Source organism: Furipterus horrens, unplaced genomic scaffold (genome assembly GCF_987537825.1).
Source record: "Furipterus horrens unplaced genomic scaffold, mFurHor1.1.pri manual_scaffold_4, whole genome shotgun sequence".
Lineage (NCBI taxonomy): Eukaryota > Metazoa > Chordata > Mammalia > Chiroptera > Furipteridae > Furipterus > Furipterus horrens.
Window position 1 is genome coordinate 204,256,757 of NW_028327174.1, and position 26,835 is coordinate 204,283,591.

Genomic DNA, 26,835 nt, shown 5'->3' on the forward strand with positions numbered 1-26,835 from the left:
CAGGGCTTGATGCACATGACTCTACGGGAAGCTAGGGCTGGGGTGCAGAGGTGGACGGGTCCCTGCTGGAGTGGCATCTAAAGCTAGGCCCAGGAATTCCCCAGGGAAGTGGAGGTGGGGTAGTGAGGGCCCAGGTCACCTGGGCATGGACTTTGAACTTGGGGTGGGCAGCATGCGGTTGGGAGTTGAGACAGTGGGGAGGATTGGGGGCCACACGGCCAAACCACCACAAGTCACCTCCCTGTGGGAGGAGGGTGCCTGGCCCTGGCCATGATCCTGAACAGAGAGAAGCCATGGGACTCAAGTGTCCAAGGGACAACCTTAGGCTGGCTGGGGGCAGAGGTGGTGGTGGAGTGGGCTGTGGGTCCCAGGGTTCCCTGGGCTTTGAGAACCTTGGCCCCCATCACAATGGGCTGAGATTCCAGGACAGTCTGAGCTGCAGTTCTGCTGAGCAGGCCCAGCACTGGGGGTGGGAGGCAGGGCCCTGCAGGCTGCCATGAAGATGCAGAGCGAGGCGGATACAGATGAGCAGATCCAGGAGCTTAAGACCATTACTCGGCTCCAGGGTGAGCCGCCCCTGCGGTCACTGGTGGCCGACCCCCAATGTGCTCAGGGGCTCTGGGTGGCAGGACTCTCGGTTTAAACATAGGGAATGTCCAGGGCAAACAGGCTAGTGGTCTCCCAAAGGGACCTGCCATGCAGGGGGCAGGAGTGGGGTGAGGAGGACCTGGGGGGCTTCACGGAGATTTGTGAACCCCAAAGCCAGAGGGAACAGGAAGAGACCCAGCTGCTTCCGTGGGCCAGCAGGTCTGGAAGGGAACACAGGACGTCCCCCTGCCCAGCACAGCCATCCAGACCCGACAGCAGGGTGGGAGTTAGAAGCAGGGCAGGGAAGGATCCCAGCTCCAGAGTCCTGGGAGGCCAGGCCCTCAGCCCACAGCCTGGCCACACGGACCCTCGGCACGCCCACAGAGCAATGCCAGACGCTGCAGATCCAGGCCACGAAGGAGAAGACAGCCAAGAACAAGGCGACGCAGGCTCTCTTGCGCAGCAACATCCGTCACGGGGCCCAAGACTGGGCTTTGGCCAAGAAGGTGAACAGCGTAGCCCCGTTGCTGCTGCCTGGGGGTTGGGCAGGGTGGGCACAGGCTGAAACACGCACATGTGGACGGCAGGCTGGCTGGCACCTCTGCTCCTTTCCCTGCTCTGACTTCTGGAGCTGGGGCATCTGGGGAGGGACTCGCGGGGACCTGCTCTGGTCTCCAGTCACTCCAGCAAGCCTGGTGGGCAGGGTCCCTGACTAGGTTCCCTTCCTGGGCTACCCACCGCAGCAGGGGCCTCTCTGGCTCTTTGGCCTTGTAGGGGAGACCTGGGCCCTCCTCTGCGGACGCCCATCACATCTGAGCTGGGATGGCCTGGATGGGGTCCTGCAGAGCTCTGCCTCCTGGGGTCTTGCTGCTGGGCTGGCAGAAGCAGCCCTGGGAGAATGCCTAGCGGGCTGGCGGCAGAGGTACGCAGAGGTGCCCCCCAGCTCAGCCGCCGCCGTCCCACAGTACGACCAGCGGTCCATCTCCAAGGCCTGCGGGAAGGATGCGCCCATGAGGCTGGCGCACTGCCGCTGCACCATGGAGGTAAGGCAGCCGGGGGTACCCCACGCCCCTTTAAAAGCTTCGGCTCCGGTTGGGGGACAGAACGAGTTTCCCACCCCAGACGGGCCCGCGGCTCCCTGGGCACCACACCCTCCCCGACCCAGGTGGCGCGGGAGAAGCTGCGCAAGTACGTCTTCGACCGCGTGAACGTGCACAACGTGCTGATGCACCTGGTGCGGCGGCGCGGGCAGCAGCTGGAGCGCATGCACCTGGAGCTGGCCAGCCTGCGGAGCCAGCCGGCGGCCACCAAGGAAGAGCTGCGCCTGCAGCAGGTGGCAGTGGAAGCGGGGCGGGGTCTCACGAGGGTGGGGGCGGGGCTCCAGCTCCGGAGGTGGGACTCCTCAGGTGGATGCTTGGGAGGGGTGGAGCCTCTGGGACTGGGATGGAGGGAGGGCGGGGCTACGCGAGGGAGGCGGGGCTAGATGCATGAGACCCTCCCCCCCAGGGCCCGCCTCTGCGCCTCCAGGTGGCCGGGCTCTCATTGTGCCCTCGGGCAGTCCCCAGGTCATCCGCCAGCTGGAGAACAACATCGAAAAGACAACGATCAAGATCACCACGAGCCAGAACATCCACCTGCTGTACGTGGACCTGCTGGATTACCTGAAGAAAGTGAGTCCCCTCACCCCAGCCCCAGCCCCAGGGAACTGAGCTGGCTGGGCGGGGCCGGGGTCTCCCGCCACACTAGGTGCGCAGGGCTGGGAAGTCAGCGGGGATGGAAGGCAAGCCCCACCCCCAGCGCCCGCCCCGGGATAGGCCCTGCCCTGCCCCCGGGCCTGCAGCTGTCCTCACCGATCACCCTGGGGAGGGCTCAGCCCTGCTTTGGGCGCCCGCTGAGCAGCGGTGCCAACGCCTAAAACACAGTCTTCCAAGAACTTGCCATTGCTATTCAAAGAAGGCATTTCATGGGATTTATCGAATTGCTTGCATTTCCTTGTATGTACTGGATGGTCAGTGGGATTTTTATTTTGCCTGTCATTTTTCATTGCCTGGCCTCTGAGGGCAAGAGAAGCTCTGCACCCTCAGCAAGGCCCCAGCATACAGGAAACGTTGCCTCCAAGCAAGCAGTGGCCTCAGCTTTCTGCCACCCCGTCTTAGCTGCAGGAGGAGGCCCCCAGGGGCTGTGAACCCGCTGCGAAGCCAGATCCCTTCAGGGGGTGCCCCTCTTGGCCCCGCAGAGCAGAGTATGGGTGCCTGCCACAGGCCAGGTAGACAGCAGGTGGCAGATGGGGAGGACAGGAGGCTGGGTTCCCGGGTGCCAGTGGAGCACTTGACAGGACAGGCAGGGAGAGTAAGGGAAGCCCATCAGCCTCACCACAGGCTGGGGAAGGGGGTGCCCTGGAGGGCGGCAGGTGGAGGTGTGGCTCGGGGGGAAGGTGGTGGGGCGGATGGGCCCAAGCCCCGACCCTGACCGCAGCCCCAGAGCCAGGCAGCTTCTCCCTGCAACCTGCACCCCTGCCTCAGCCCCGAGGCCCTGCGGGCACCTGGGGGCCCACTCAGCTTCCCTTCCCGGGCACAGCACCCCCTTCGCCTGGGCCATTGTGTCCCCTGGGGCACCTTCTTATCCCTCCCGAACATGTGCATTTCTTAAAAATGACACCAGTGGTCGCCTGCGTTTTTAAAAGCACAACGAAGACTGCATTGTAGTTACTAAAGACGAAACCCTCTGGGAGAGCCATGGCCACCTCTGTACACAGAGGGACCCTCAGAGAGGTTCGACGTCTCTCCCAAGGTCCCACACAAGCGAGCCAGGCGGCCTCGACCTTGAGCCTGAGTCTCTGACCCCAAACCCATTTCGAGCCCCTCGGCTTCACTTCATAAAGCGGCCGCTCCCAAGCAGTGAGTCCCCTGGGTTTCAGAGACATGTCGCATACGACAGGACATGCCATCGCAACCTCGCTGGAAGTGTCGCTGGGCTGTGTGGCCTTGGAGCAGTGGAGAGTCTGCAGGGGGATACTGTGTACCCCTCCTGAAACTCTTCCTTTCACATGCTCTGTGCCCGGCAGAGGTCTGGGGCCACCAGCCACTGTCCTCAGGGTGCTCACAGTCTGGGGCAAGGCGTGGGTGGCAGGTGCGGTCACTCTGCGGGGCCCACAAGGGGCCCAGGAGGGGCCAGGGAAGTGGCTGTGGAACCGGGACAGCATGCAGCAGGCCCGCAGCCCTGGCCGATCAGGCTCCAGGCCCACCGGCCCTGCCCCTTCGATTCAGGATCTGGCAGGATACCCCACGGAGCTGGACAAGCTACAGAATCTGGTGGCCAACTACTGCTCGGAACTGTCGGATATGACAGTCATGTCCCAGGATGCCATGATGATCACGGATGAGGTCAAGGTGAGCTCAGGTCCCCAGGCTGTGGGGCCCTGCAGGGCTCTCTATCAGACCTGTCTGGTCCAGGGTCCAACAGGACACCCCATGCCCATACTGCCTGCAATTGCTAGAGTCGAGTGGCCCCCGCCAGCCAGCTCTGCTCACACTGTGGCCCTGGACAGAGGGAGCCGCCCTAGACAGGGAGCCATGGGGTAGACGGAGGCGGGGGAGAGCTGGCCTGGGCTGGGCCGGGCCGGGCCACCCACTCACCCAGTCTGTGCCAAGGCCCCCTCAAGGCTGTCCTCATGAAGGGGCAGTGTGAGGAGGCAGCCGCTCACCCAGTTGTCCCTGTCACATGGCCTCCAGCCAGTGCAGCAGAGAGACCCAGGCGCCGTGGGCGCTGATCTGCTCAGACAGCAGTGTTGCAGGGGCTCTGAAGGTCGGGGCAGTCAGGCCTGGGGCGTAACGGGCCCACGGGAGGCGCGAAGCTGCAGAGGAACTGGCCTGAGAGCAGCGGCGGCCGGGGCTCAGGTGTTGGCCTCCCACCTCACCTGGAGCCCTGGGAGGAAGAGGGCAGGTGCAGTCCCGTCTGCGTTCTGGCTGCAGAGACCGGGGCCGGACACGTGGTGGAGTGGGGTGGCTGAGCCCGGCAGGGGCCGGGAGGCCTTTAAGTGGTCACCCAGTGAGGGGGCGCTGCGCTCCATGTGAACGGTGGGGGGACAGCGCAGCCTCCAGGAGGTGTCAGCAGGTGTGGCTGGACCATGGCGTTAGCCACGGAGGCAGGACAGGAAGAGCCCGGGTTTGGGGGAAGGAGGTGAGTTTGTTTTGAGACACGTGGAATCCACTTTAGTGAGTTCCGAGCGGGGCTGGCCAGGAGGCCTCGGCGAGCCACCGAGCCGCGGCTGCAGCGGGGCAGCTCCGGGAGCGGGCGCAGTGCAGGCGGGAAGGCGCCGCCCCTCCGAGGCCACGGGTGGTGGGAGCGGCAGGCAGGTACCGCGTTGGAGGAGGCAGGCCTGGCCGGCGGCCTGGAAGGCTGGTCCCAAATCTAGGAAGATGGCGGCTGAAAGTGACTGCTGGATTTAGCATTGGGAGGCCTTATTGAGACAGACCCCGCCACCTCCCGGGGTCCCCAGATGAACATGAGACAAGGGGAGGCGACCTTCATCGAGGAGCGCAGCGCACGGGAGAACCGGCTGAACCAGCAGAAGCAGCTCATCGACAAGGTCCATACCAAGGAGACCAGTGAGAAGTACCGCCGGGTAAGCCCCCAGGACCCCATGCAGTGGGGGACAGTGGGGGCCGCTCCCCAGCACAGGGTGCTGCTGACCTCCCCACCAACCAGGGCCAGACCGACTTGGATTTCTCCTCCAATCTGATGAGTATGGAGACCCTAAAAGGTAAGTGCTCGGCTCCCTGCCCGTCCCCAGCTGGGGTCCCGGGAGGCCAGCCCTGTCTCGAGCCACAGTCAGGTCACTGTGAGGCCAGGTGTAACCTGCGGAGGCCGAGCAAGTGCCACAGCCACCAGCGTCAAGGCTCCCGGTGTGGCTGAGCCCTTGGTTTCTGCCCTGGGCCCTGAGCTGCCTGAGAAGCCCCACCAAGCCCCACTGAGCTCCCAGGCCTCCTCTGGCTGGGGCTGCCCTGGTGGTCTTCCCCGCTGAAGGGCTGGGTAGGGAGGAAGCAGGTTAAGGTGGAAGCGCCTGTGGGGGGCACCCAGCTCTTGGGTGACCTTCCCCGATGACGACGGGGCAGGTGCAGAGACGCCCACCCCTGCACACTGGCCATCCTCTCTCTGCTCTGCTCAGTGAGGAGAAGAGAGACCTCCAGGGCCAGCCTCGAATACCAGACGAACACGATCACTTTGGTGGAGAAAATCAAGACAGCTGTGCGGTGCTCCCACCTCTGGGTACTGCTTCCTGGCACCCCCAGGGCGCTGGGGGAGGGGTGGGTCCCCCCCTGCCGCCCCCGCCCCCCCGCCCGCTGAACCAGGCCAGGCTCCTTTTGAATGAATGAACACACAATGATGTGACGCCCCCACAGATCCGAGTAGAGGGCTCTCCTGGGACACAGCTGGGACGTCCCAGCATGTCCCAGAGATGTGCAGAGCCGCGGAATCTGAGGACCCAAAGGCTGTGGCCGCCTCCACCTCCACCTCCAGCCCTGTCCCCTTCCCAAACTGACAGCATTCTAACGAGCGGCTGCCTCTCCACCTGCCCCCCCTTGTATTTTAACCTGATCTGGGTTTATTATTAGTAAGCCTCGAGCTCCTAACCACGGCCCTGGCATAAGCTTGTCCATCCTTGGACACGCGCCTTGAAGCCAGTCTCTGAGTGGTGGTCTCCTACCTCTGCCCGCTGCGTGTCCTGAGCGTCACATGCAGTGACACACACGAAGCACTTCACCTGATGGCCCCGCGCACGTCCTCAGTGCTCAGCTGCACTGGACATCACCACTGACCGCAGGGAAGGACCCGCAAAGAAGCGGTTCTGTGGGTCCCGCCTGGCTGGCCCGCCCCAGCTTCTCCCCACTGGCACCCCAGGACATCACAGGCCAGTTCCTGGCTCAGAAGAGCACGGAGGACAACCTGGAGCTGCAGATGGAGGACTGCGAGGAGAGGCAGACTCAGCTGGCAGCCTTGATGAGGAAGCTGGAGATGGAGGAGGCGCTGCTCAAGTTCCACCAGACGCCCACTTCCGGCCGGTACCTGGGGGCCCTGCCTTGCGCCCACGGCTGCACACCAGGCTCCAAGTCCGGCGTGTGCTCTGCCGACGAGCCGGGGCCCGCATGCCCACGTCGCAGCCCTCGGAGCGCAGCACCCGACCCAGCCCCCCAGTCTGTGCCACCTCCTTCCCCATTGTCCTCAACAGCTTGGAGTCCATCCAGAAGAACATGAAGGACGCGCTGAAGGAGGAGCAGGAGAGGCTGCAGCTGGCCCACACCAACATGATCAAGAGCCAGAAGCTGCTGCTGACCATGCAGATGGGCATCGACAACCTGTACCTCCGGCTCGTGGGCATCAGCCTGCCCGGGGCCCAGGTAGCGGCGGGGAGCCCCGTGCTCAGGGAGCCTGGGCGGGGCCGAGAGGAGACGGGCCGCCCCCTGGTTTACAGAAAGAGGCGGCGCCCTCGGACAGCCTGGACGTGCAAGGCAAGCTGGCGCTCTGCGAGAGGAAGCTCCTGTTCCTGGCCCACGGAGTGCAGGCGCCGCCCGCAACTGAGGAGGTAGCCCTGGGCGGGGGCGCCTGCTCGGAGGGATGTGCTCGGAGCTGACTGCCCCCCACCCCCCGCCCCCGCCCCTTAGGCCAACGCAAAGGTGAGGGACGCCCTGGAGGCCTCCACTCTGAAGGAGAAGCAGAACACCAGGGTCAGCTTGGGGGACCTGGAGGAGGAGATGATAGGTACAGGCTCGGCAGGTGCTGGGGGGCTACCCAGGCCGGGAGAGGGTGTAGGGTGCACGGCTGGGCTGAGCCGTGCAGGGGCAGGGGCTGTGTGTGCTGCCTGCTCCATCGGACCAGGACAGCCAGGAGGGACAGGGACGCGAGGGTGTCAGTGATTTAATGAGGGTGTGCAGGGGCTGGTGCCTTTGAGAATTTATTACACGTCCTGACACCGGGGAGCCCCAGTGCCCGGCAGGAGGCAGAGAGGAGCCAGGGCGGCCCCAGACCAGAGCCCTTATTGGGGTGTCTGTAGGAAAGGCAGGGTCCACGCCTTAAGATCGGTGCCTCCAGTGGCCTGGTCCCAGGCCCTGTGGTGAGCTGGGCAGGGGCGTGCTGGCTTGGTGTGAGGTTGCGATAAGGGGGAGGGGAGCTATGCATTGGTCAGTTTGCAAGACACCCCCAGGGCGAGCCCTTCGCCCTAACAACTAGGTAGCCCTGGGGCGCAGTCCCTCCCTGGGTCTGTAATACCCCAAATGCCAGAGTACCAGGGACGCAGAACATGATGTCACCCACACCGGCCCTGCGATGAGTGAAGGCGGCCAGCAGGGCCAGGACTTGAGGCCCGGCTCCCCGCCTCTCCCCCCCAGAAACCTTCCAGTTTGCAGACGTGGACCACAGCTATGTCCCCTCGCGGGCAGAGATCAAGGGGCAGGCCCAGCACCTGATCGAGGAGAAGCTCAAAGTGGCCAAGAAGAAGAAGAAGTGACCTGCAGCGGGACCTTGCTGCCCCCACCCCAGGCCGTTGCTTTGTTATAAAAATAAACATTTTTCCAAAACTGCTGGGGACTGGGCTCAGAAAGTGGACCTGTGTAGTGTTGAATATGATCGCAGACGCGGAGGCAATTCCAGCAGACAGAATTCTTGGACAAACGGGGGGGGGGGGGGGGCTGCGGCACGCTCAGGCAAGTCAGCCAAGAGTAGAGCAGAAGACCATCCTTTTATTAGGTTTAGACATGATACTAAAAATAGATCAAGGGGAACAAACTCCAGGTAAAGAATGTTAGAAATTTAGAGAACACAATGATTATCTATAAAAATTCAAACAGGATAACATATGGTGAGGCTTTAACTTCTTGAAACTATAAACAAAGCTATAAATCCTTAGGTCTGATTTCAAGCAAGACATTATCTATTATAAGGCAAGGAGATGGAGTACTCAGCAAGGTCTCTTTGCTCTCAGGACACCACAGCTCAGTGGCCTGATACAGCTTGCAGCTGCCGGCGTCAGCAAGGCCAGCTTGCTTATCTGAGTCACAGGACACCTGGGCAGGGGGGCATGAGAGTATGTCCTTTCTCAGAGGCCTGATTTCCTCCAACACTAATAGCTTGGATTTAGGTTTGAATTCATCTGCTGATGGGTTTGCCCTGAGCTGACAGGAAACTGAGTAATTAGGCTCGTATTGTTTGATGTTGGGCCCCGAGCTGGGCTCTGCTGCCAGTTTCCCGACCCGGTGTTGTTTAAGGGGGCAAAGGATTGCCTTGTTTGTCTTTTACAGATTTACACTCATTAGTCCAGTGCCTGCCTTTCTGGCACCTCCGGCATAGGCCAGGAGGGAGGGTTTTTTTCTCTTTTCCTTTTCTACAGTCTTTTTTAATGTGCCCTGTTTTGCCGCAGTTGTAACATTTAAGTCTATTATTTTTTAGGGCTCCTTGAATAGCTGCAGCTAATAAATTCATTCTATAAGCAGTTGAGCCAATTTCTCTACATGCCTGGATATATTCATCAATGGATCCTCCTTTTTGTTTTATAGGGAGGATAGCCTTTTTACACTCATCGTTAGCATTTTTATATGCAAGAATTAGGAGGAGAAGGTTTTGAGTATCTTCCCCATGAACTGCTTTGCGTAAAACTTCCCGGAGTTTAGTAATAAAATCAGTGTATGGCTCATTAGCACCTTGGAAGATTTTATCAAATGAGTTAGTGATTTCTCCAGGCTTTTGTGATTTTTGCCAGGCATGTAAGCAAATTTCTTTAATTTGATTAATAACATAATTATCATATTGGGATTGTGCATCAACAGTTATAAAAGCACCAGAGCCCACAAGCTGCTCAAAAGTGGCGCCAGGAGGATGAAGGTATGCGTTGTTACGGGCAACGCGCTCTGCCTCTTCATGCCACCAAGATCTAAATTGTAAATATTGGGCAGGCTCTAAAGAAGAGCGGGCAATAGTAACCCAATCAATAGGAATGAGCAAATTGTCTGCGGCAAAAGAGGAAAGGAGCCCGTACACATAAGGCGAATTAGAACCATACGCCACAACCGATGATTTCAAAAGTTTAAGAAACTGGAACTCTATGCCACGGTATCGAACCTGTGATTGAGGTTGAGCATTTCCACCCGGCGCATGCTGAAGGCGAACAACAGGAAACAAAAGATCGAGCAAGGAAGAATCGCAGCTAAGGAGAGAGTCATCAGCGTGCAGAAGGGCGGAAGTGTAGTTAAAAGGTCGCGCGGTTGGAGGGAGAGAAAAAACACTGGGATCAGCACACTTTGCTGGATCCTTTCCTGCTAATGAAAAAGAAGGTAAATTTGGTGCTGGTTGAGGTGGGGGGGCATAATTAGGAGGAGGGTTCGGATGCAAAACAGGATGAGTATGTCGCGGGCGTGTCGCTACAGGAGGGGGCGGAATAGTTCTCTGAAACTCCTGTGAAACGATAAGATCATTAACTCTATGGTTCAGACGCTTTAAGAGATCGGAGATTTCCTGAATTACATTACTAGGCGGGCAGCCAGAAAGGGCGGGGTACGGACGATCACGCTTCTCCCCGACCTGAGAGCCTGGGGAAGACACAGAACCGCTATCAGAAGACTTGGCAGCCTCCTCGGCATTGGATGCAACAGTTGCAGCCGCACCATCCCCTTCCGGAGGGCCGATCGCGGGGGCATCATCAACGCGAGACGGAGGCCGCTCTTCCATTTCAGGCGGCGGCGGAGGTAGCGGCTCAGGGTCGGAATCAGTTTGGAAAGGCTGTAAAGCAATTGTAACCAAGTTACAAGCAGACCAAGTTTCATGGGGAATGGGGGACCCGGGCTGGTGAGCGCGTCGCAGCGCCTTGCCAACCTTTTCCTGTCCTTTTAAACTAAACTGACTCTTTTTCTCTGGAATAAACCAGTAGCAATGCTTTTTAATCTGTGCAAGGAGGTCTACAAGAGCACTTTCCTTTAACTTGAGACCCTTTAAGTAAGGAGTGTATGAGGCTCGCATATTCCTCTTCCACAGACTGCGAATTCCCGTGACCCCGAGTCCTATTCACGAGGGGTTTGCGGACTCCGCGCAACCTAACGCTTCCTCGGTTCCGCCTGTTCCCGGTTCTTACCTCCAGGTCCGCCGATCAGGCCCAGGTGTAGCGTTGAATATGGGCGCAGACGCGGAGGCAATTCCAGCAGCAGAACGACTCAGCGATCGGGGGGCAGAGCGCGAGAAGCCTCCCCGGCCTCTTATCAGGATTTCAAGAGTTACTAAAAACAGAACAGGGAGGGGGAGCTTTACAGCAGCAGTGAGAGAAGCCTCACAACGTACGACTCCCGCGGAAGGCACAGCCGGGCGCCTACCGGGGACACAAAGCGGACCTGCTGGTCCTCAAGGCCGCTCCAGTCTAAGACGGTCTCTACGGGGAGGCAGACGGGCTGCTCAGCAGGCCGCTTTGTTCTCAGGACTCCATGAGCCAGCGGCCCGGGCACCCTGAAGCCGCAGGCGGAGACAAGGCCAGCTCGTCCCGGGGGTCACAGGACGCGCGGACGGAAGCGCATGGGAGAATGAACCCCCCGCCCCCCAGAGACCCGAGTTCCTGCTACAGACCTGGGCGGGGGCGCGGGTATATGGGGATCGCGTCGGGAAGGCCGCGGGAAGTGCGGTGTCCGCTGTGGGTCCGCGGCCGCGGAGGGTAGGCAAAGGGGGTCGCTGCGGAGATGCGTCCGCGCTGAGGCTTTAAACTGAAACCCGCGCGATGGCCGCGGCCCGCCCCGCGCATGCGCACGGGCGCACTCCTCCGGCCCTCGCGGCGCCCCGTAGTCGCGCGCACCGCCCCCCGCGCGTGCGCACCGCGCTTCCGTGGCCTTCGCGGCGCCCCGTAGCTGCGCGTCCTGCTGAGCGGCCGCCAACATGGCAGGGCTGGCGGGCCCGGGGTTGCAGCGCCGGGGGCCGAGGAGCCCGGATCAGAGTCGCCGCGGCTGAGCCCCCGAGAGGCCCCCGAAGCTGGTGCCCGGCCGCCGGGACGCGGGGCATGGTGCGACTCGGGCCGCGCCGCCGCCGCCGCCGCTGCTGCTGCTGAGCTCGCGGTCCACGGAGAACTCGGACACGGAAGCGGGAAGATGTTTTCCGCGCTCAAGAAGCTGGTGGGGTCGGAGCAGGCTCCGGGCCGCGAGAAGAACATCCCCGCCGGGCTGCAGTCTATGAACCAGGCGCTGCAGAGGCGCTTCGCCAAGGGGGTGCAGTACAACAGTGAGTGGGGGCGGGGCGCGGGGTGGGGCGCGCGGGCCGGGGCCGGCGAGCGCTGGGGGCCTGCCGCGCCTCGGACGCCTCGCCGTTTGCGGGCGGTCGTGGCAGAGCCCGCGCGTATGGTTCAGGATGTGGCGGCACGTCGCGGCTGCGCGCCCTGGCGCGTCCCTCTGGCCGGGGCCCTCGGAGGAGCGCCGGCACAGCCGGGAACCCGTGTCTGGTGCGCGCGGTCAGACGGCCGGGCGGGCCCTGTTCCCGGTGCGCCCCGGCGGCCTCGTTGGAGGGGCACTCTTACATAACGTGGGGGGGCGCTCTGGGTCGGGGGCACTTTGAAAGGGGTGGCGGCTCTCCGTCCGGGAGCTGGGACCACCCGCGGAGCGGCGGCGAGACCCCGCTGGCTCTGGGAGGACGGGCTCTGGGCTCCTTGTGTGCGGACTCCGTATTTGCAGACGGAATGCCAGCGACGCCACACACCCCCACCCCTTGAGTTAAAAGAAGCGTTTGTACGGGGCGCAGCTAGGAAAGCCCTGGAGGGCACGGGGACTGGCTGGTGGTACCAGCTCGGCCCTTCCCTGCAGGAAGGAGGGGCTGTTTCCCGCTGCCTGGGGCGGCGCGCGTTCCCAGCCCTGCTATAAATTATGGAGGCGGCCCGCTCCCGGGCGCTGGCTGTCGTCCTGACCTCTTTCCCGTTTTTCCATCCTGCTGGCTTGTTCCTAGCAGCATTTAAAGGCTTATGTTCCCTTAAACTTCCCTCCCGAGTGTTGCCGTAGGTGCGCCAAGATTCGGGCCTTTCTCCCTTGGCCCCTCGGAGGGGAGCCCCCCAGCCCGTGAGGACGCAGTTGGGTGACCACGCGCGGCGCTAGGACACTGACCGGAGGGGTTTCTGTGCAGGGTCGCAGGGGAGGCCGCTGTGGACGCAGCCCGCTCGCGTTTTACACCTGTTTCTCTGACAGAGCGGAGAGCGAGTCAAAATGGGTGTCTCACAAATCTTTCAAACCTGCGCTCGTATTCCTTCTTTAACTTTATCACTAACGGTATTATTTTAAACGTATTTCCAGTGCTTTGGGAAGTTGACCTGGAGACTGGATGAGGGCCGCATCCCTAGCGTCTGGTGGGAGGGAGGGGCCCTGGGCTTGTCCCGAGAAGAAACCCGCGGGCGGGGGCGGGCGGGGGGGCGGCTCTGCTGGAACCACGACAAAGGCGGGAGGTTGAGAGCAGTTGCCTGTGGGACCGGAGTGACAACTGAGAGGGTCGCTGTCCCTATAGGTGGGTAATGAGCAGTTTTAAAACTTCCTGATTGTCTTTATTAGTCAGTAGAATAAGAGGTTCCTAGTTTTTATTTTCCAAGGTGTCTAACCTAGAGAAACAAACCAGCAACGTGATAATTATAGATTCAGGCTTTTTCTAGGTAAGAGTTGGTTCCCAAGTGTGTGTTTCTTATAGACTGTCGCCCTCCTGGGGCAAATAAGTCATTTTCTTCTAAGTCGCTGCGGTAATGAGAAGTGACTGGTGTCTCACATGCACAGAGCCCAGCATTGGAATCAATCAGAATCAAAACCTGATCGAGACTTTGGAAGCTCTTTGCAGGGCAGAGGAAGAGCGTGGCCTGAATTGGGTCAGCTTTCCTGGGGCGGCTGGAGCAGCTTCGCCTGGGCAGCTCCCCGGGGAGGGGGTGCCCCCTCACCCGATGGCCTGAGTTCAGGACCGTGGGCCCGACCACAAAGCGCCAAGGACCTCTGGGCTGGGATTTTAAAAGGGACTTGAACTCCTCCTCCCTAGAAACCTTCTGGAAGATCGATTCAGGGCAAGAGATCTTTTGCTTTAGGAAATAAACAGCTGCGGCTGGCGAATGATTCGACCTGCCCTGGTGGGGTCGATTGGCAGCCGGCCCAGCCTTTGCCGTCCGGCCGCGGCCCGCTTCCTTTCTGCTGCTCCTTCTCCAGCGCCCATGCAGTCAGCCCAGGCACAGGGCGTTCCTCAGGGAGCCCCGGATGCCTGTGTCTGCCTCGTGCGCTTGCCTTCCGGTCGGGAGTGGGGGGCAGAGGGCGTGTCCGTGGGGCCTGGGAAGGGTGGGGCACCGCGGAACCAGACGGGACCCCGAGTGTCGGATGGTTTGGGGCTTTAGGTGGAGGATCAGAGCCGCGTGGGGCAGGGGTGAGGCGGGCGGCTGCGACGGGGAGGTGCGGCAGGTGCGTCCTCGGCCCGGTGAGGTCTGCAGGGAAGCTCAGGCCAGGCCCGTGGCCACCCTGGCACTTTGGGAGTGGACCCTTGCAGGCTCTGAGCAGAAGAGCAGTGCTGTGTTGGCGCCGGGCTGTGCAGGAGCAAGGACCCTGCTGGGGGCGCAGTGGTGCGGTCCCTGGGGCTGGGAGGGGCGTCGTGGGCACGTGAACCCGCGTCTCCTGCAGAAGTGACTGCAGTCTGCATCAGAGAAACCACGTGCTCGCTTTTTGGTGTGAGAGAAAAAGGTTTTTTATTGTTGAGAAAGGCCTGTGGGTGTGAATGAGTTTGTCCTGAGTCAGGATGAGAAGGACTCGCGGGCCCTGCCGTGCAGCCCCGGCCTCTGCGCCGGGTCCTCACTTCGGACAGAAACTGCCTGTCTGTCTCGTGAACCAGCTAGCTCGCCACGTGCCTCGTAAGTCGAGGGCTGCTCTGAACCGCTTTGGGGTGAATCTACGGAAGGGCTCCCAGGTGAATCACTCACTCCGCTAGCTGGGGCCAGTGTCTCAGGTTCCGGCACTGATGTGACTGTTCACTTTAGAGCAGGGATTAGTTACTTTTGTTTAACAGAGGAAACCAGATCATTTTATTTCTGACCTCCTAGGGTTTCTTTTAATTAGTTTTTAAAACGAGTAAATATTAAACTTTAAAATGATTCCACTTTGGGAGAAAGGAAAACTTTTCATTCTCAAAAGCTGAACAAGAATAGCATACAAATGTTTTTAAATTGGTGAGGGTAATAAAGGGAAACTCTTAAGATCATATGAAGACTGTGAGCAGACAAGTCATGTTTGGAAGAGAGCCTCCAGGAACGAAAACGTGATCATTAAAATAAAGAAGTCAACATATGCTCGGCCCTGCCTTCCCTCCGGCAGCTGGAACCGCCACCAGGGCGCGGAGCTGTGCCTCTGGCCCCGACACGGCCTGCCCCGGCGTGTCCCGCTGGCACGGGCGGGGCTCTCCCGGCCCTGCTCTGTTCTCCCACACGCACGCCTGGCGCACAGGCTGCTCCGTAAATGCCTGTTAAGGGGCAAAACAAAACACAGGCTTTCTGCTCCACCGCCCCGTGCGGCCTTCAGACGCCTGTGCTCTGCAGGGCTGTGCACCAGAAATGCAGAGCGGAGGGAAAGTGGGCGAAGAGCAAACCGTCAGGATCTAGGAAACTGACTCGCCCACTGCCAGTGGTCTCACCGTGACCCCCGACCCTGGCCCTGTGAGCTGTACCGGAGTCCAACTCTAGGGGAGACAATTTCCCGGTGAGTCCAAAGTCTGAGCAGGTGTCACTGGGTCCGCCCAGGAGGAAGCGCCTCCCGGGCCCTCTGCTGCAGAACAGGGTGGAGCAGGGCCCCTCCGCAGGCCCACACCGGACTCGGCCCCGCCCTGCTCGCCAGCCACGCAGGTCCGGGTCCGTGCCGAAGGGAGCGCATGTGCGCACAAACCGAGGGTGAGGTGACAGGTGGCTGATCTGCCCTTTCTCCCTCCCGCCAGTGAAGATAGTGATCCGAGGAGACAGGAACACGGGCAAGACTGCACTGTGGCACCGACTGCAGGGCAAGAAGTTTGTGGAGGAGTACATCCCCACGCAGGAGATCCAGGTCACCAGCATCCACTGGAACTACAAAAGTGAGGGCCGTGAGGGCCGTGGGGGCGGGGGGCGGAGCCTTCTTCCATCGCCCTTCCCTGGCCTTGGCTCCCTGGAGACAGCGCCTCAGCTGGGGCGTTGTCATGGAAACTGTACAAACGTGGGAGCCCTGGGACCTCAGCGGGGCTACCGCGGCTTTCATTAAAGTCACTTTTGGGGCGCCCTGGAATATCCTCCCAGAGAAGCAGACAGGCGGCAGGGGCTCTGTGGGGGGCTGGGGCCAAGGCCCCACTCTTGAGCCTGGAGACCCCGGAAAGGCAAAGCTGTGGCCTGGCAGGGGACGCATCCTAGGGAGCCAGGCCCAGCTGCTACAGCAGGAGGGATCCTTGGTCCCACTGGCCGCAAGTCTTGAGGCTTTGAAAGTCCCTGTCCCCAAAAAGACGTGGTGGCCAGCACATGCCTGGCGGCCCCTGCAGGAAGCAGAGGAGCTGCTCTGGGTGTTTGGGAACCATGAAGCGCTTCCCACACTGCTGTTCGCTGACAAAGTGGGCTTCTGAGTTCCACTTAGCGACGGCCAGGCCACATGCTGGGACGACTGCAGGGACCGGGCGTGGCCCCTGCTTGCCAGCCAGGGCTGCCCCACTCACCCACCCCCAACGGCACCCCCTTCCCAGTGTGGGTAAAGCCAGCTGAGACAGGTGCACTGGGGGTCCCCTCGGAACCCTTGGGGTGAAGGGTGGGCCCACGGCCATGAGCCTCCCGCCAGCAGGGGAGGGTGTGCCTGGGGGGCGGCCTGCGTCTCCAGGGGTCCCCGACACCCCTAAAAGCCTGTCCTGGTGGCACCAGCGCGTCGCTTGGGTACTAATTCTCTTTTCTCATTTTAGCCACAGACGACGTCGTGAAAGTGGAGGTCTGGGACGTGGTTGACAAAGGTACATCGTGCTGTCGTGACAAGCGCTTCCCTCTTTCACACCTCGTCCGTCCTGTGTCCTGTCAGGAGAAGAGCCCTCCCCCCTCCCGTCCGCTGTCACTGCATTTGTGTGTCCTTGTCCCTCCGGCTTAGCGGCAGCTCTGCCCACCGGCCTGGCAGGGGCGGCAGCTCCTCCATTTAGTGTGGCCCGGCCGGCCGCCCGCGTCTGGGGGACAGGAGGTGTGCGCAGCGGCCCCCTCAGGGACCGAGGTCTGGGCCGCGTCCGTGGCGGGGTCGCCCTCGGAACCCCAGCCCAGTGCGGGGGGTGGGGACCTTTCTGGACTGAAGGAAGCAGCCTTCTCTCAGCCACCCCGACTTGTCACCTGTTGGCGGGGCCAGAGGCGGTGAGGGGCTCAGGAGGAAGCCATGAAAAGAGGCAGATGTTGGTTTTTAAATAAATGAAGCCCTGTTTGTTCCGGGGGTTGGTTTGTTTTGGGGACCCTGAAGCTCCCGGTGAGGGCAGCCATCCTCCTCAGTTAGAAGCGCCTCGGCAGTGTGTGGGCGGCGCGGTGGGGTCTCGGCGGGCTCGGGCGCTGGGCCGCCCCTGAGCACCCTCTGCGCTCCGGGCTCACCCGTGCCCTCAAGGCGGGCCCCGTGGGCGGCAGCCCCTCGCAGGCCTCTCTCCAGGCTGGGCCCGGGGCAGCCAGCGAGCCCGCACTGGGGCCGCTCCAGTGCCAGCCCGGGGGGCTCAGCTCCCGGGATCTCCGGTCAGCGTGGCGCCTACTGATGGGGGGGCGGGGGGCGTGAGGAAGGGCGCCCCTGCCTCTGGCCGCCCTTGGGCTCAGAGCGCCGCCTGCTGAATCCGTGTCTTTTATAAGGAAAATGCAAGAAGCGCGGGGACGGCCTGAAGGTGGAGAACGACCCCCAGGAGGTGAGCGGTGTCCCCCGTGCGGCCCTCGGGGTGGGGGGACCTGCTTTTCAGACCTTCTGTCTGCTGGTCGCAGCTGCTCTCAGGACCACGTGCTGCCACATCACTTTGGGGTGGTGGGGCCCTCAGCCGGTGCACGTCAGTGACTCCATCAGACCGTATGTGAAGTTTGGGGGGCCTGAGAGGGACTTGGGTCACAGACGCCTCGGGTCCTAAAGTCACAGGATAAGTTTCCGCACCGTGGCCCGGGGGCATGTGGGCATGAGTGTGGCTCCCAATGGCTGTCACGTGGCCGCCGCACCTGATGCAAAGAGGTTGGGCCGACGGGTGCCTGGGCTCTGGGGCAGCCGCCGTTGCTCCCGGGGGCCCCGCACCTGTCCTGCCCGCAGTCGGCCTCGGCGCGTGGCGGCCTCCCTGCTACCCTTCGCGGTGGGAAGGTTACGTGGGCGCCGGGCCCATTCGTGTGGCTGAGAGCCATTGCCGCGGGCCCCGCGGCCGCTCTGGTCGGCACGTCCGGAGGGCTCTGCAAACGCGGTGCCTCCGCTGGGACGCACGTCGTGCCGCGGGGCCCTGGGCGGTGCTGCTCGTGGCCGGCAGAGACGCCCCGCCCCGGTCGCAGGCAGAGTCAAAGGGGCCCAGAGTCTGGAGTAGTTACTTCCAGGCCCTCTGAGGCACCGCTTTCCAGCCCGCACGGGATAATCTCGTGTTACATACTGTTTCCAAGATGAAAACAGCCATTTCCAGAGTGTAAAGCCCTGGGCTGCTCTCCCGGCAGCTGTGGGCGCCGCCGCTCATGCCCGCCGCCCCCGTCCCCAGGCGGAGTCCGAGATGGCCCTGGACGCCGAGTTCCTGGACGTGTACAAGAACTGCCACGGGGTGGTCATGATGTTCGACATCACCAAGCAGTGGTAAGGGGGCGCCGGCGGGGTGCCAGCACGGTTCCGGGGTCCCCGCCCCACCCCGAGGGGCACCTCCCCAGCCCAGCAGGCGGCGCGTCTCCTGCAGTGCGGGGCTCTCGCTCGCACACCTGTGCACGCGCACGACCATCATCCGCGGGCACCCAGCGGGGCCTCTGGTCCCAGGGTCCGGTGTGCACGGGCCGCTGGGCCCCGAGCGTCTGTCTGGGGCGCGCCTGCAGGGAAGGGGGCAGCTCTGCACGCCTCGGGGACGTGGGGGGAAGAGCCACGCTGCTCCCGTGGGTGCGGCATGGCCAGTGAGTCCAGGGCCTTGGTCCAGTGGCTTCTCCTGTGGATTTTCAGGGGCCGCCTGAGAGTCACGGGAGCACCTGGAGCTCTGCAGTCTAGGAGCAGCAGCGCGGGAGGGCCGGGGCCCATGTGCCTGGGCGGGCGGCAGGCGTGGGGTTGGGGAGCGGGGACGTGGTGGCACATATGTGTCCACGAAGCCGTGAGACTCAGGCATTGGGGTCCAGCGGGCAGGGGCGCCGGGCTGGACCTGAATACCAGTGTGCTCAGTTCCGATGGCGCCCAGGGGGCGGCCTAGAACCAACGCCCACTGTGCTGGAGAGGACATTTAGCACCGAAGCCGTGAGCGGGTCCCAGGGGCCCCGCAGCCCGAGCCCGGCGCGCCCCCAGCAGGGGCAGAGACGCCTCTGGCCCTTGTCCCTGAGTGTAAACAAAAGGGCCAGAGCCGGGGCGTAATGCGGCACATGCTCGGCCTCTTCCCGGCCCGGGCTTAGGGAGGCCTGTCACCTTCAGTGGTCATCTCTTGTGTGACAGCCGTGTCAGGTGGGACGACCGTCAGCCCCACAGGAGGTGAGGGCCCTGTGCCGGGGGCCCCCCACGTCACCGAAGCGTTGGGAAAGGATCGTGCAGGAAGGGGGCTCGTGAGCAACTGGCAGTGGGGAGACCGAAGGGCTTTGCGGCCTGGAGGAGGCGTGACGCCCGAGGAAGGCGGGGCAGCGGGCACTGAGTGGGGGGGCTCGGTGTCCCTGACACGCGGGGCTGACGCTCAGGCGGGTCTCTCCAAACCTGCGCCTCTCGGTGTAGGACCTTCACCTACATTCTGCGGGAGCTCCCCAAGGTGCCGACCCACGTGCCGGTGTGCGTGCTGGGGAACTACCGCGACATGGGCGAGCACCGCGTCATCCTGCCCGACGACGTGCGCGGCCTCATCGACGGCTTGGACAGGTGGGTGCCGTCGGGGGGCTGGCTGGTGTGGGGCCCTGTGGAGGGAGGGAGAGCAGGGCCTCGTGCAGCAGGGGACAGACTGAGGACCACGGTGGCAGCGGGCCTCCTGGTGCCGCGTGCAGAGGGGAGTGTATAGGAGCCCAGTGCAGGCAGGCCTGACGGACGCCCGGCTCAGCAGAGCTGCTGAGGCTTAGGTCCAGGCCCAGGGACCAGGGCCACCAGGGGTGGCCACCTGCCGCAGCCGGGCCGCGGGGCAGCCCTTGGCCCACAGCCCCTGCCCCGCGGCCTCTCTCCGCATGCAGACCGCCGGGCTCCTCCTACTTCCGCTACGCCGAGTCCTCCATGAAGAACAGCTTTGGCCTCAAGTACCTTCATAAGTTCTTCAACATCCCATTCCTGCAGCTCCAGGTGAGCCCTGGCCGGCCCTCCTGGGGGCGGTGGGGGCGCACTTCGGGGGGGAGCTTGGGGCCGTCACTGCTTGACTCGGTGTGCTGGTGCTGGGAGCCCCACCATGGCCTGCCATGTCCCCTCCCCTCTGCCTGGCGGGCCTGGGACCCGGGTCTTCCCAGAACCACACGCAACTGCAGGAGCACACGGGGTCCTTCTCAGGCTGCGGACGGGGTGCCGACCCCTGCGTGGCACCTCCCTGACCCTTGTGCCCACCCTCCTCGCCGTGGACACCCGAGCCCCGCGGCCGGGCCGCCAGCCTCACTGCAGCGGCTGTGGGGACGGGCCTGGCGGTGTGCGGCCCCTCCCGTGTGCGCACGGCGCCAGCCTGGGGCGGCTCCACCGGGATCCTCTCCTACAAGGTCTCGTTTGGGCGCGACGTCAGATCCGCGGGAGAGTCGCGGGACGGTGCAGAGGGTCTGCGCCCCTCGTGCCGCTGCTGCCACTCCCAGCCCCTCGGGCGGCCGTGGTGCTTTTGTCAGAACCACGGGGCCACCGGCTCCTTAGTGCAACTCAAGGCTCTGCTCTCCGGGGCCCTTCCCTGTCCCGCCCCACACGCAGCAGTCCCTTTGCTTTTGGGTGGAAGGGGTGACGCCTCCTCCCCTCTGGTGCAGCACGCGGTGTCCGTGTAGCCCGTCCCTGGGCGCTGCCCCGCGGTCCCCCTGCAGCCACGGTGGCCTGGGTCCTTCCCGGAAAGCTGCGCTTGCTCAGAGCCCGGCAGCCTCCCTGTCCCCTCACCTGTTCTCGTTTGGAAAGAACCGCAGACCCCGCTGGCCAGGGCAGCTGGCGTTGCTCCCGCTGGACTGGGGTCGGGGCCGTCATACCTGTCCTTCCTCGGCCCTGGCGTCCCTGTCTGTCTTTCCTTCCACCTGAGTGTCACGTGCACACAGCACCGGGCAGGTCTGACGGCGACTGGCAGGCCCACAGGCCCCGCGCCCGGCCACACGACAGCATGTTCACAGCTGACACACGAGGGCCGCGTCTGACACCAGGGGCTGTCTCCCCGTCCCCACTCACAGAGGAAAATGGGTGATAGGAGGCAGGGCTTGCAGCCAGTGTGGGGGCATCCTGAGCCCCGGGCGCCTGTAGAAGCGGTGCCTTATCCTGCCCCGACACCATCATCGTGGCCACACCGAGCCCCTTAGGGGTGCTGGCCGTCCGGGCGAGGTTGGGTGAGCCTCCAGGCCTCCGCGCCCCGTGCTCGGCTGCCAGTAGTTAACCCACGGCCGGCCCGGGGGCCGCCGTCTCCTCAGGCGCCCGCTCCCCCCCGCAGAGGGAGACGCTGCTGCGGCAGCTGGAGACGAACCGGCTGGACATGGACGCCACGCTGGAGGAGCTGTCCGTGCAGCAGGAGACCGAGGACCAGAACTACGGCATGTATGTCAGCCCGGGCACTGCGAGGGCGGGGCTCTGCGGGAGACGGTGGGCACGTGCCACCGTCCCGGCAGCCTCGTGGGCCGGAGTGACATGTGGCTCCAAAAACCCAAGTCATTTCTGCCCCGAAGGTGGTGGCACTCGGAGAAGGGCACCCAGGCCCGCAGGGAGGGGGCGAGGGCGGCCCTGGACCGGGCGCTCTGTGACTGACGTGAATAATGAGACGTTTCAGTAAAGCGAGCACTTGTCTAGAACCAGTAGATGAAACTCTTAAGAGAACTCCCGCTGAGCTTGGGAGGAGCGACCTGGCTCTTCCAGGTGATCCTGGGACAGGAGGTCGGAGGCCCCGAGGCCCTGCCACCCGCCCGCCAAGCTCGTTGAGGCTGGGCCCCTAATTGTCCTGACAAGGCCCCCAATGGCTCTGAGCCGGTGAGCGTAGCTGGGGACTGTCCGCTCACCAGAGGCAGCTGCTTAGCTGTCCTCCAGACAGCCACCTGGCCATGGGGACACCTGCTGCTGCTGCACCTGCCTCTGCCTAGACCGGCCTCAGCTGCTGGCCGCCTGGTGTGTCGCACCAGGTGCCGCTTACGGGGCCGTTCTGCCTGAGGCCCCGCGAGACCAGCCACCATCCCTGTTTGGAGCTCGATTTCCCAGGCTGAGGCCAGTATAGTCTGGTCTTGAGAGAGCTCCTGGGGCACGAATGGAACCTTCCAGTCCTCCACAGTAGAGGGAGAAGGGCCAGAGTAGGGCGACATCCAGCTCTGCCTTTGTGCCTCCAGTGGGACAGCCAAGAGGATGGGGAGCAGTACCTCTGCCCTGTCAGGGCCACTGTGGTGCCCTGAGCCGGCAGCAGCCTGTCCACCCTCCGCAGCTGCTGGGAAGGGCCCAGAACCGCAGCCCTCCTGTGCTTATGGCCCCTGGAGCGCTGGCTCCAGCTGTGGCCCAGGCAGGGCCCTTGCACTGAAGCCACCCCCAGCAGGTGTCTGTCCCCAAGGGACTCGGCAGAGCCAGCTCTGGCTGTTGTTCCCACCCAGAGGGAGCCCGACCTGGAGCAGCTGCATAGCTGCTGTTGGGTTTCCTCCGACTGGGCGTGGGCACCCAGCACCCCTGAGCACATGTTCCCTGGGGAGATGGCATTGGCACCCTGCCACCCAGGACCGGGTCTCTGGGAAGAGGCAGCACTGCTGGGGGCTTGGCAGGTGTCCTTGTTCCCCACCCATAGGCGATGCGGCGGCCTGAGGACTTGGGCCAGAGAATGGACTTCACTCCTGGCCTGCACCAGACCCAACCCCAACGTCCGTCCTGAGGGGTGGGGGTGGGGTGGGAGTGGCTTGCCTAAATAGCCACACGCACACGCACATGCACACACCACCACCACCACCACCCCCGCCAGGCCCCAGGGCTCCAACCTGCAAGCAGGGACTGGCCACATGCAAGTTCACTCCAGAAGAGAGCACAGTGGGCCTGGGGACCGGGGACCCTCCTCCCTGGAGGCCAGTCCTGCCGTCTGCTCACAGGGTGGAGGGCATGTCAGCTCGGCCCCTTCTCCCAGGCCCCCTCCCCGGGGATGCTCTGCTTGACCACAGGAGGCATGCGGGCTGCTGAACCTGAGGATGGTAAACACTCCCCTCAAATAGGAAGAGATGGGGAAGGCTGGCTTTTCACTCCTGCCCTATGTTCCCCCAGCTTCCTCGAGATGATGGAGGCGCGCAGCCGCGGCCACACGTCCCCACTGGCGGCCAATGGGCAGAGCCCATCCTCAGGCTCCCAGTCACCAGCCGTGCCCCTGAGCGCGCTGCCCACAGGGAGCTGCAGCCCGAGCACAGCCCAGCCCGCCCTGCCGCCGCCCCTGCACGCCCCCTCCTCCTGCCCCGCCCCACTGTCCCCCTCGGAGGCTCCGCTGCCCCCCGCGCACCCTGTGGCCCCCGCCCCACGGCGCAGCATCATCTCCCGGCTGTTTGGGACCTCGCCAGCCACCGAGGTGGCCCCTTCCCCCCCAGGTAGGCCTCAGGGCGGCCCCTCAGGAGGTGTGTGCAGGCCATGTGGTGATGGCACCTTCTGCCTGGCCCTGCGAGCTCCCCCAGACTGGGACAGGGCCCCCTTCCTCCTGGGCGGGCAGCTGGGTGGCCCGACCACGTTCCAGTCCCAGCCTGTGTCCTGTCCCTGCGGGCATAGATCCGGCCCCAGCTGCAGAGGCCCCAGCAAAAGTCCAGGACGTGGAGGGATTCGTTCCTGCAGACGGCCTTGACCATGGCTTCCTGGATGACATAGCCCCCCCGAAGGATGAGAATAGAGTCGGGGCCGAGGTCCCTCTGGACAGTGACAGGTAAGGGTGGTGCCAGGCCTCTGAGCCACAGGCCTGTGCACCCAGCACCCCGCAGGCAGCAGCTCACCTCCCCGACCTTAGCTCTCAGTCCAGCCCACAGTATCCCTGCTGGTGCTGAGCCCAAGGCAGGGCCTACCCCAGCCCTCCCCAGCGTCACCATGTCCCTCTAAACATGCACCATGCGCCCTGGCTGGCGCGGCTCAGTGGATGGAGCGCCGGCCTGTGAACCAAAGGGTCACTGGTTCGATGCCCAGTCAGGGCCCAGGCCTGGGTTGGGAGCCAGGTCCCCAGTTGGGGGTGTGCGAGAGGCAGCCACACATAGATGTTTCTCTCCCTCTCCTCCCTCCCTTCCCCTCTCTCTAAAAATAAATAAAGACCCTAAAAAAAAAAAAAGTTAAATAAAAACGCACCATGCTCCTGCCTGAGTGCCTAACGCCACCCACAAGCCCCCCCCTTCATCCGCACCCACAGGAGACGGCAGGCCTCCTGGGGCCGCCTGCTCAGACCCAACTCACGCCTTCCCGACAGCCCGATCGTAGGTCTCCTTTGCCGTCTGTCCCCATGGGAACTCGAGCCCCAAGGAGAGCAGCCTACAGTCAGTGTCCTGCAGCCGGTGGCTGCCAGAGGGTCCTGGGAGCTGGGGGCCCAGCCCCCCTCACGACCTCTGATCTCCACGTCCCTCCTTTGCAGTGATGGGGAGGCCCCAGGAGGGAACCCAATGGTGGCAGGTTTTCAGGATGACGTGGACCTCGAAGACAAGCCGCCCACCAGGCCCCTGCTGCCCATGGGCCCCATCCCCAGGGAGAACACTGCTCTCCCCAGCGAGGCTGCTGCCCTGGCCCCCCAGAAGTGCTCTGAGCCAGAGACCGAACAGTATGTGGGGGCCGCCGGGGGAGGGACTCCAGGGGAGAGGTGGACACAAGCCCCTGACCCCATCCTTGTCCCAAAGGTCCTCCGCAAAGGCCTCAAGGCCGCACAGGCACACAGCTCCCCGGGCAGCAGCACCCCGTGGGACCCCCGCTGAGGATGAGAAGGAGGCAGAAGCAGCAGCGTCGGAGGAGGAGAGTGACCCCGAGGGGCCTGTGGCCGCCCAGATGCTGTCCTTCGTCATGGATGACCCCGACTTCGAGAGTGACTTGGATGGGCCCCAGAGAGCGGTGAGGAGCCCCGAGGACGCGTTTGGGATGGGAATGGCAGGAAGGGCTGAGGGCTGCAGGGAGCCAGGCGGCTCCGCCATGAGCCAGAGCGCCGTGGGCCTGTGCCACCTGCCCCCACAGCCACCATGTGGCGGTGCAGGGGCTTCAGTATCCTGGCAGCCACACGTGGTCATCGCCGTCCCTGACCCTGGGTCAGGTGCAGCCCCTCGGGGGCTTGTCACCTGCCTGGGAAATGTCAGAGCCTGGCCACAGGGATGACGTGGCGGCCTCCCCACCTGCTCCTCCAGGATGACCTCCCGGTGCGAGAGGACCTCTCTGATGTGACAGATGAGGACACCAGCCCTGCCCTGCCACCCCCGCCCCCCAAGCCCCCTGTCCCCGCCCTCAGGGTGAAGGACGACGTGGATCTCTTCGGGTTGGGGCTGGAGGAGACGGGCCGCAAGGCGAGCAGTGGTGAAGGTAGCTGGGGGCCTGGGACAGGGGCCACACTTCTGTCCCTTCTCACCCTGGGGCTCCTCAGCGCAGCAAGGCCGCTCTGCAGGTCCCGGCCAACTGGCTGTCAGCCCCCTGAGAGCTGCACCCCAGCCCTGCATGGGGCGCAGCTGTGCTCCAGTGACACTGGACTCTGGGTTGGGGGCCGGCTGAGTGTCCACACGGGCATTGAGGGGTGCCGCCATGAGCGGGCAGAGAGCCCGCGCACACCCGCGTCCAGCCTCCATGGGAGTGCTGGCGTGTGCTCAGGCCTGATGGGTCTCCAGGGCTCCCTGTCCCTGGGCCGTGTGAGCCCAGCCCTGCCCCAGCAGCAGAGTCAGCGGGGACACGTCCCAGAAAGGAGAGGGAAGGAGCTCTGGCTCGTCCCGGCGCTGGAGGGCGCCCGTCACTCAGTGCGCTAGGGCCGCAGGCCAGGCTGAAGGGCGGTGGGCTGGGCTCCGGCTGCGCGGCCAAACTGACGCCCGTCCCGCCGCACAGATAAGGAGGGCAGGCCTCCGTCCAAGGAGAAGAAGAAGAAGAAAGGCAAAGAGGTGCACACCGCCTGGGTGCCGCGCGATGGGGGTGGGGGGGCTCTGGCCTCCCGGCGCCCCGCTGACACGCCCCGCGCCCCCAGGAGGAAGACAAGGCTGCAAAGAAGAGGAGCAAGCCCAAGAAGAGCAAGGATAGGGACAAGGACAAGGACAAAGAGGACCGGCGGCGGCGGCGGCGCGAGAGGACAGCGGCAGACGAGCTGGAGGCCTTCCTGGGGGGCGGCGCCCCGAGCGGCCACCTCCGCGGGGGCGGGGACTACGAGGAGCTCTAGACCAGCCGCCCGGGGCCCAGGCCCTTGCAGGGAGGGGGCGGCTGGCGTCGCCCCCCGTGGCTTCTCAGGGAGGGACGAAGGCCCAGGAGGCCGGCGAGGCTGTTTACAAGGCGGGCGCGCCATGGTCACCGCCCAGCTCCGGCTTGCCCGGGCCCACCGCACGCGGGCTCAGTTCCCACGGGCTCCACCCACCGCGCCAGGCTCGCCCCGGCGCTGCCCCTGCTCCGGGCGCCGCCCGCTGGGGCCGGGACGTCCTCACTCGCTTTCCCGTTTCCTTCATCCTGAACTCCTTCCATAAAGCTCTCTGGTTTTACTGCGTGTCCGTGTGCTGCTTCCTGCTCCTTGGCGACCGAGTGGGCCTGATCTGCGGGCCCCCTTTGCCCGTTGCCCTGGGTTAGTGGCTCCCTGCTGTTGGGCCACCCTCCGGGCTAGGAGGGCTTCCGGCGCCGCTGGCCAGGAGTGGTCTTCGGAAGACTTGCCACGGGAGCTGGGTGCTGTCCGATCTGAGCCCTCCATGGCCACTGTCCTGCGTGTCTGCCCCAGTCCACCTAGGCCGGGGCTGGGCACTTGCACCCAGGGGTGCCCAGCTCTGAGGGCAGGTGTCCTCCATAACCCCCTGGCCTGTCC

General features: G+C 63.7%; 2 protein-coding genes and 1 long non-coding RNA gene across 3 annotated transcripts; 2 read left to right on the forward strand and 1 right to left on the reverse strand.

Annotated features, from left to right (window-relative positions):
* The first annotated feature begins 496 nt into the window (after positions 1 to 496).
* Positions 497 to 8,157, forward strand: CCDC183 (coiled-coil domain containing 183). The gene is made up of 14 exons (XM_090275293.1): positions 497 to 566; positions 973 to 1,128; positions 1,363 to 1,631; positions 1,754 to 1,921; positions 2,154 to 2,258; positions 3,855 to 3,977; positions 5,087 to 5,212; positions 5,296 to 5,350; positions 5,756 to 5,856; positions 6,490 to 6,650; positions 6,818 to 6,986; positions 7,061 to 7,171; positions 7,251 to 7,347; positions 7,974 to 8,157. Exons 1-14 carry the CDS (start codon positions 497 to 499, stop codon positions 8,090 to 8,092), a joined length of 1,830 nt encoding a protein of 609 aa, XP_090131419.1. The 3' UTR covers positions 8,093 to 8,157.
* A 147-nt stretch (positions 8,158 to 8,304) lies between these two features.
* On the reverse strand, positions 8,305 to 10,794 carry LOC150013948 (uncharacterized). The gene is made up of 2 exons (XR_016510836.1): positions 10,706 to 10,794; positions 8,305 to 10,356 (listed from the first exon to the last, which is right to left on the reverse strand). It is a non-coding gene; the product is annotated as an uncharacterized LOC150013948 (long non-coding RNA).
* A 636-nt stretch (positions 10,795 to 11,430) lies between these two features.
* RABL6 (RAB, member RAS oncogene family like 6) lies at positions 11,431 to 26,521 on the forward strand. The gene is made up of 15 exons (XM_090275017.1): positions 11,431 to 11,829; positions 15,532 to 15,666; positions 16,510 to 16,557; positions 17,414 to 17,466; positions 18,280 to 18,371; positions 19,470 to 19,610; positions 19,913 to 20,018; positions 21,331 to 21,434; positions 23,118 to 23,431; positions 23,607 to 23,757; positions 24,448 to 24,630; positions 24,707 to 24,914; positions 25,202 to 25,373; positions 25,884 to 25,936; positions 26,020 to 26,521. The coding sequence occupies exons 1-15, from the start codon at positions 11,700 to 11,702 to the stop codon at positions 26,206 to 26,208; spliced, it is 2,079 nt and encodes a 692-aa protein (XP_090131143.1). The 5' UTR covers positions 11,431 to 11,699; the 3' UTR covers positions 26,209 to 26,521.
* Positions 26,522 to 26,835: the final 314 nt, after the last annotated feature.

Coding starts and splice junctions, on each gene's coding strand:
- RABL6 (XM_090275017.1), top strand. CDS start 11,700: ATGTTTTCCGCGCTCAAGAAGCTGGTGGGGTCGGAGCAGGCTCCGGGC. Junction 21,435..23,117: donor GAGGACCAGAACTACGGCAT/GTATGTCAGCCC, acceptor ATGTTCCCCCAG/CTTCCTCGAGATGATGGAGG. Junction 24,915..25,201: donor TGGATGGGCCCCAGAGAGCG/GTGAGGAGCCCC, acceptor CTGCTCCTCCAG/GATGACCTCCCGGTGCGAGA.
- CCDC183 (XM_090275293.1), top strand. CDS start 497: ATGAAGATGCAGAGCGAGGCGGATACAGATGAGCAGATCCAGGAGCTT. Junction 5,213..5,295: donor CCAGTGAGAAGTACCGCCGG/GTAAGCCCCCAG, acceptor CCCACCAACCAG/GGCCAGACCGACTTGGATTT. Junction 5,351..5,755: donor GAGTATGGAGACCCTAAAAG/GTAAGTGCTCGG, acceptor TGCTCTGCTCAG/TGAGGAGAAGAGAGACCTCC.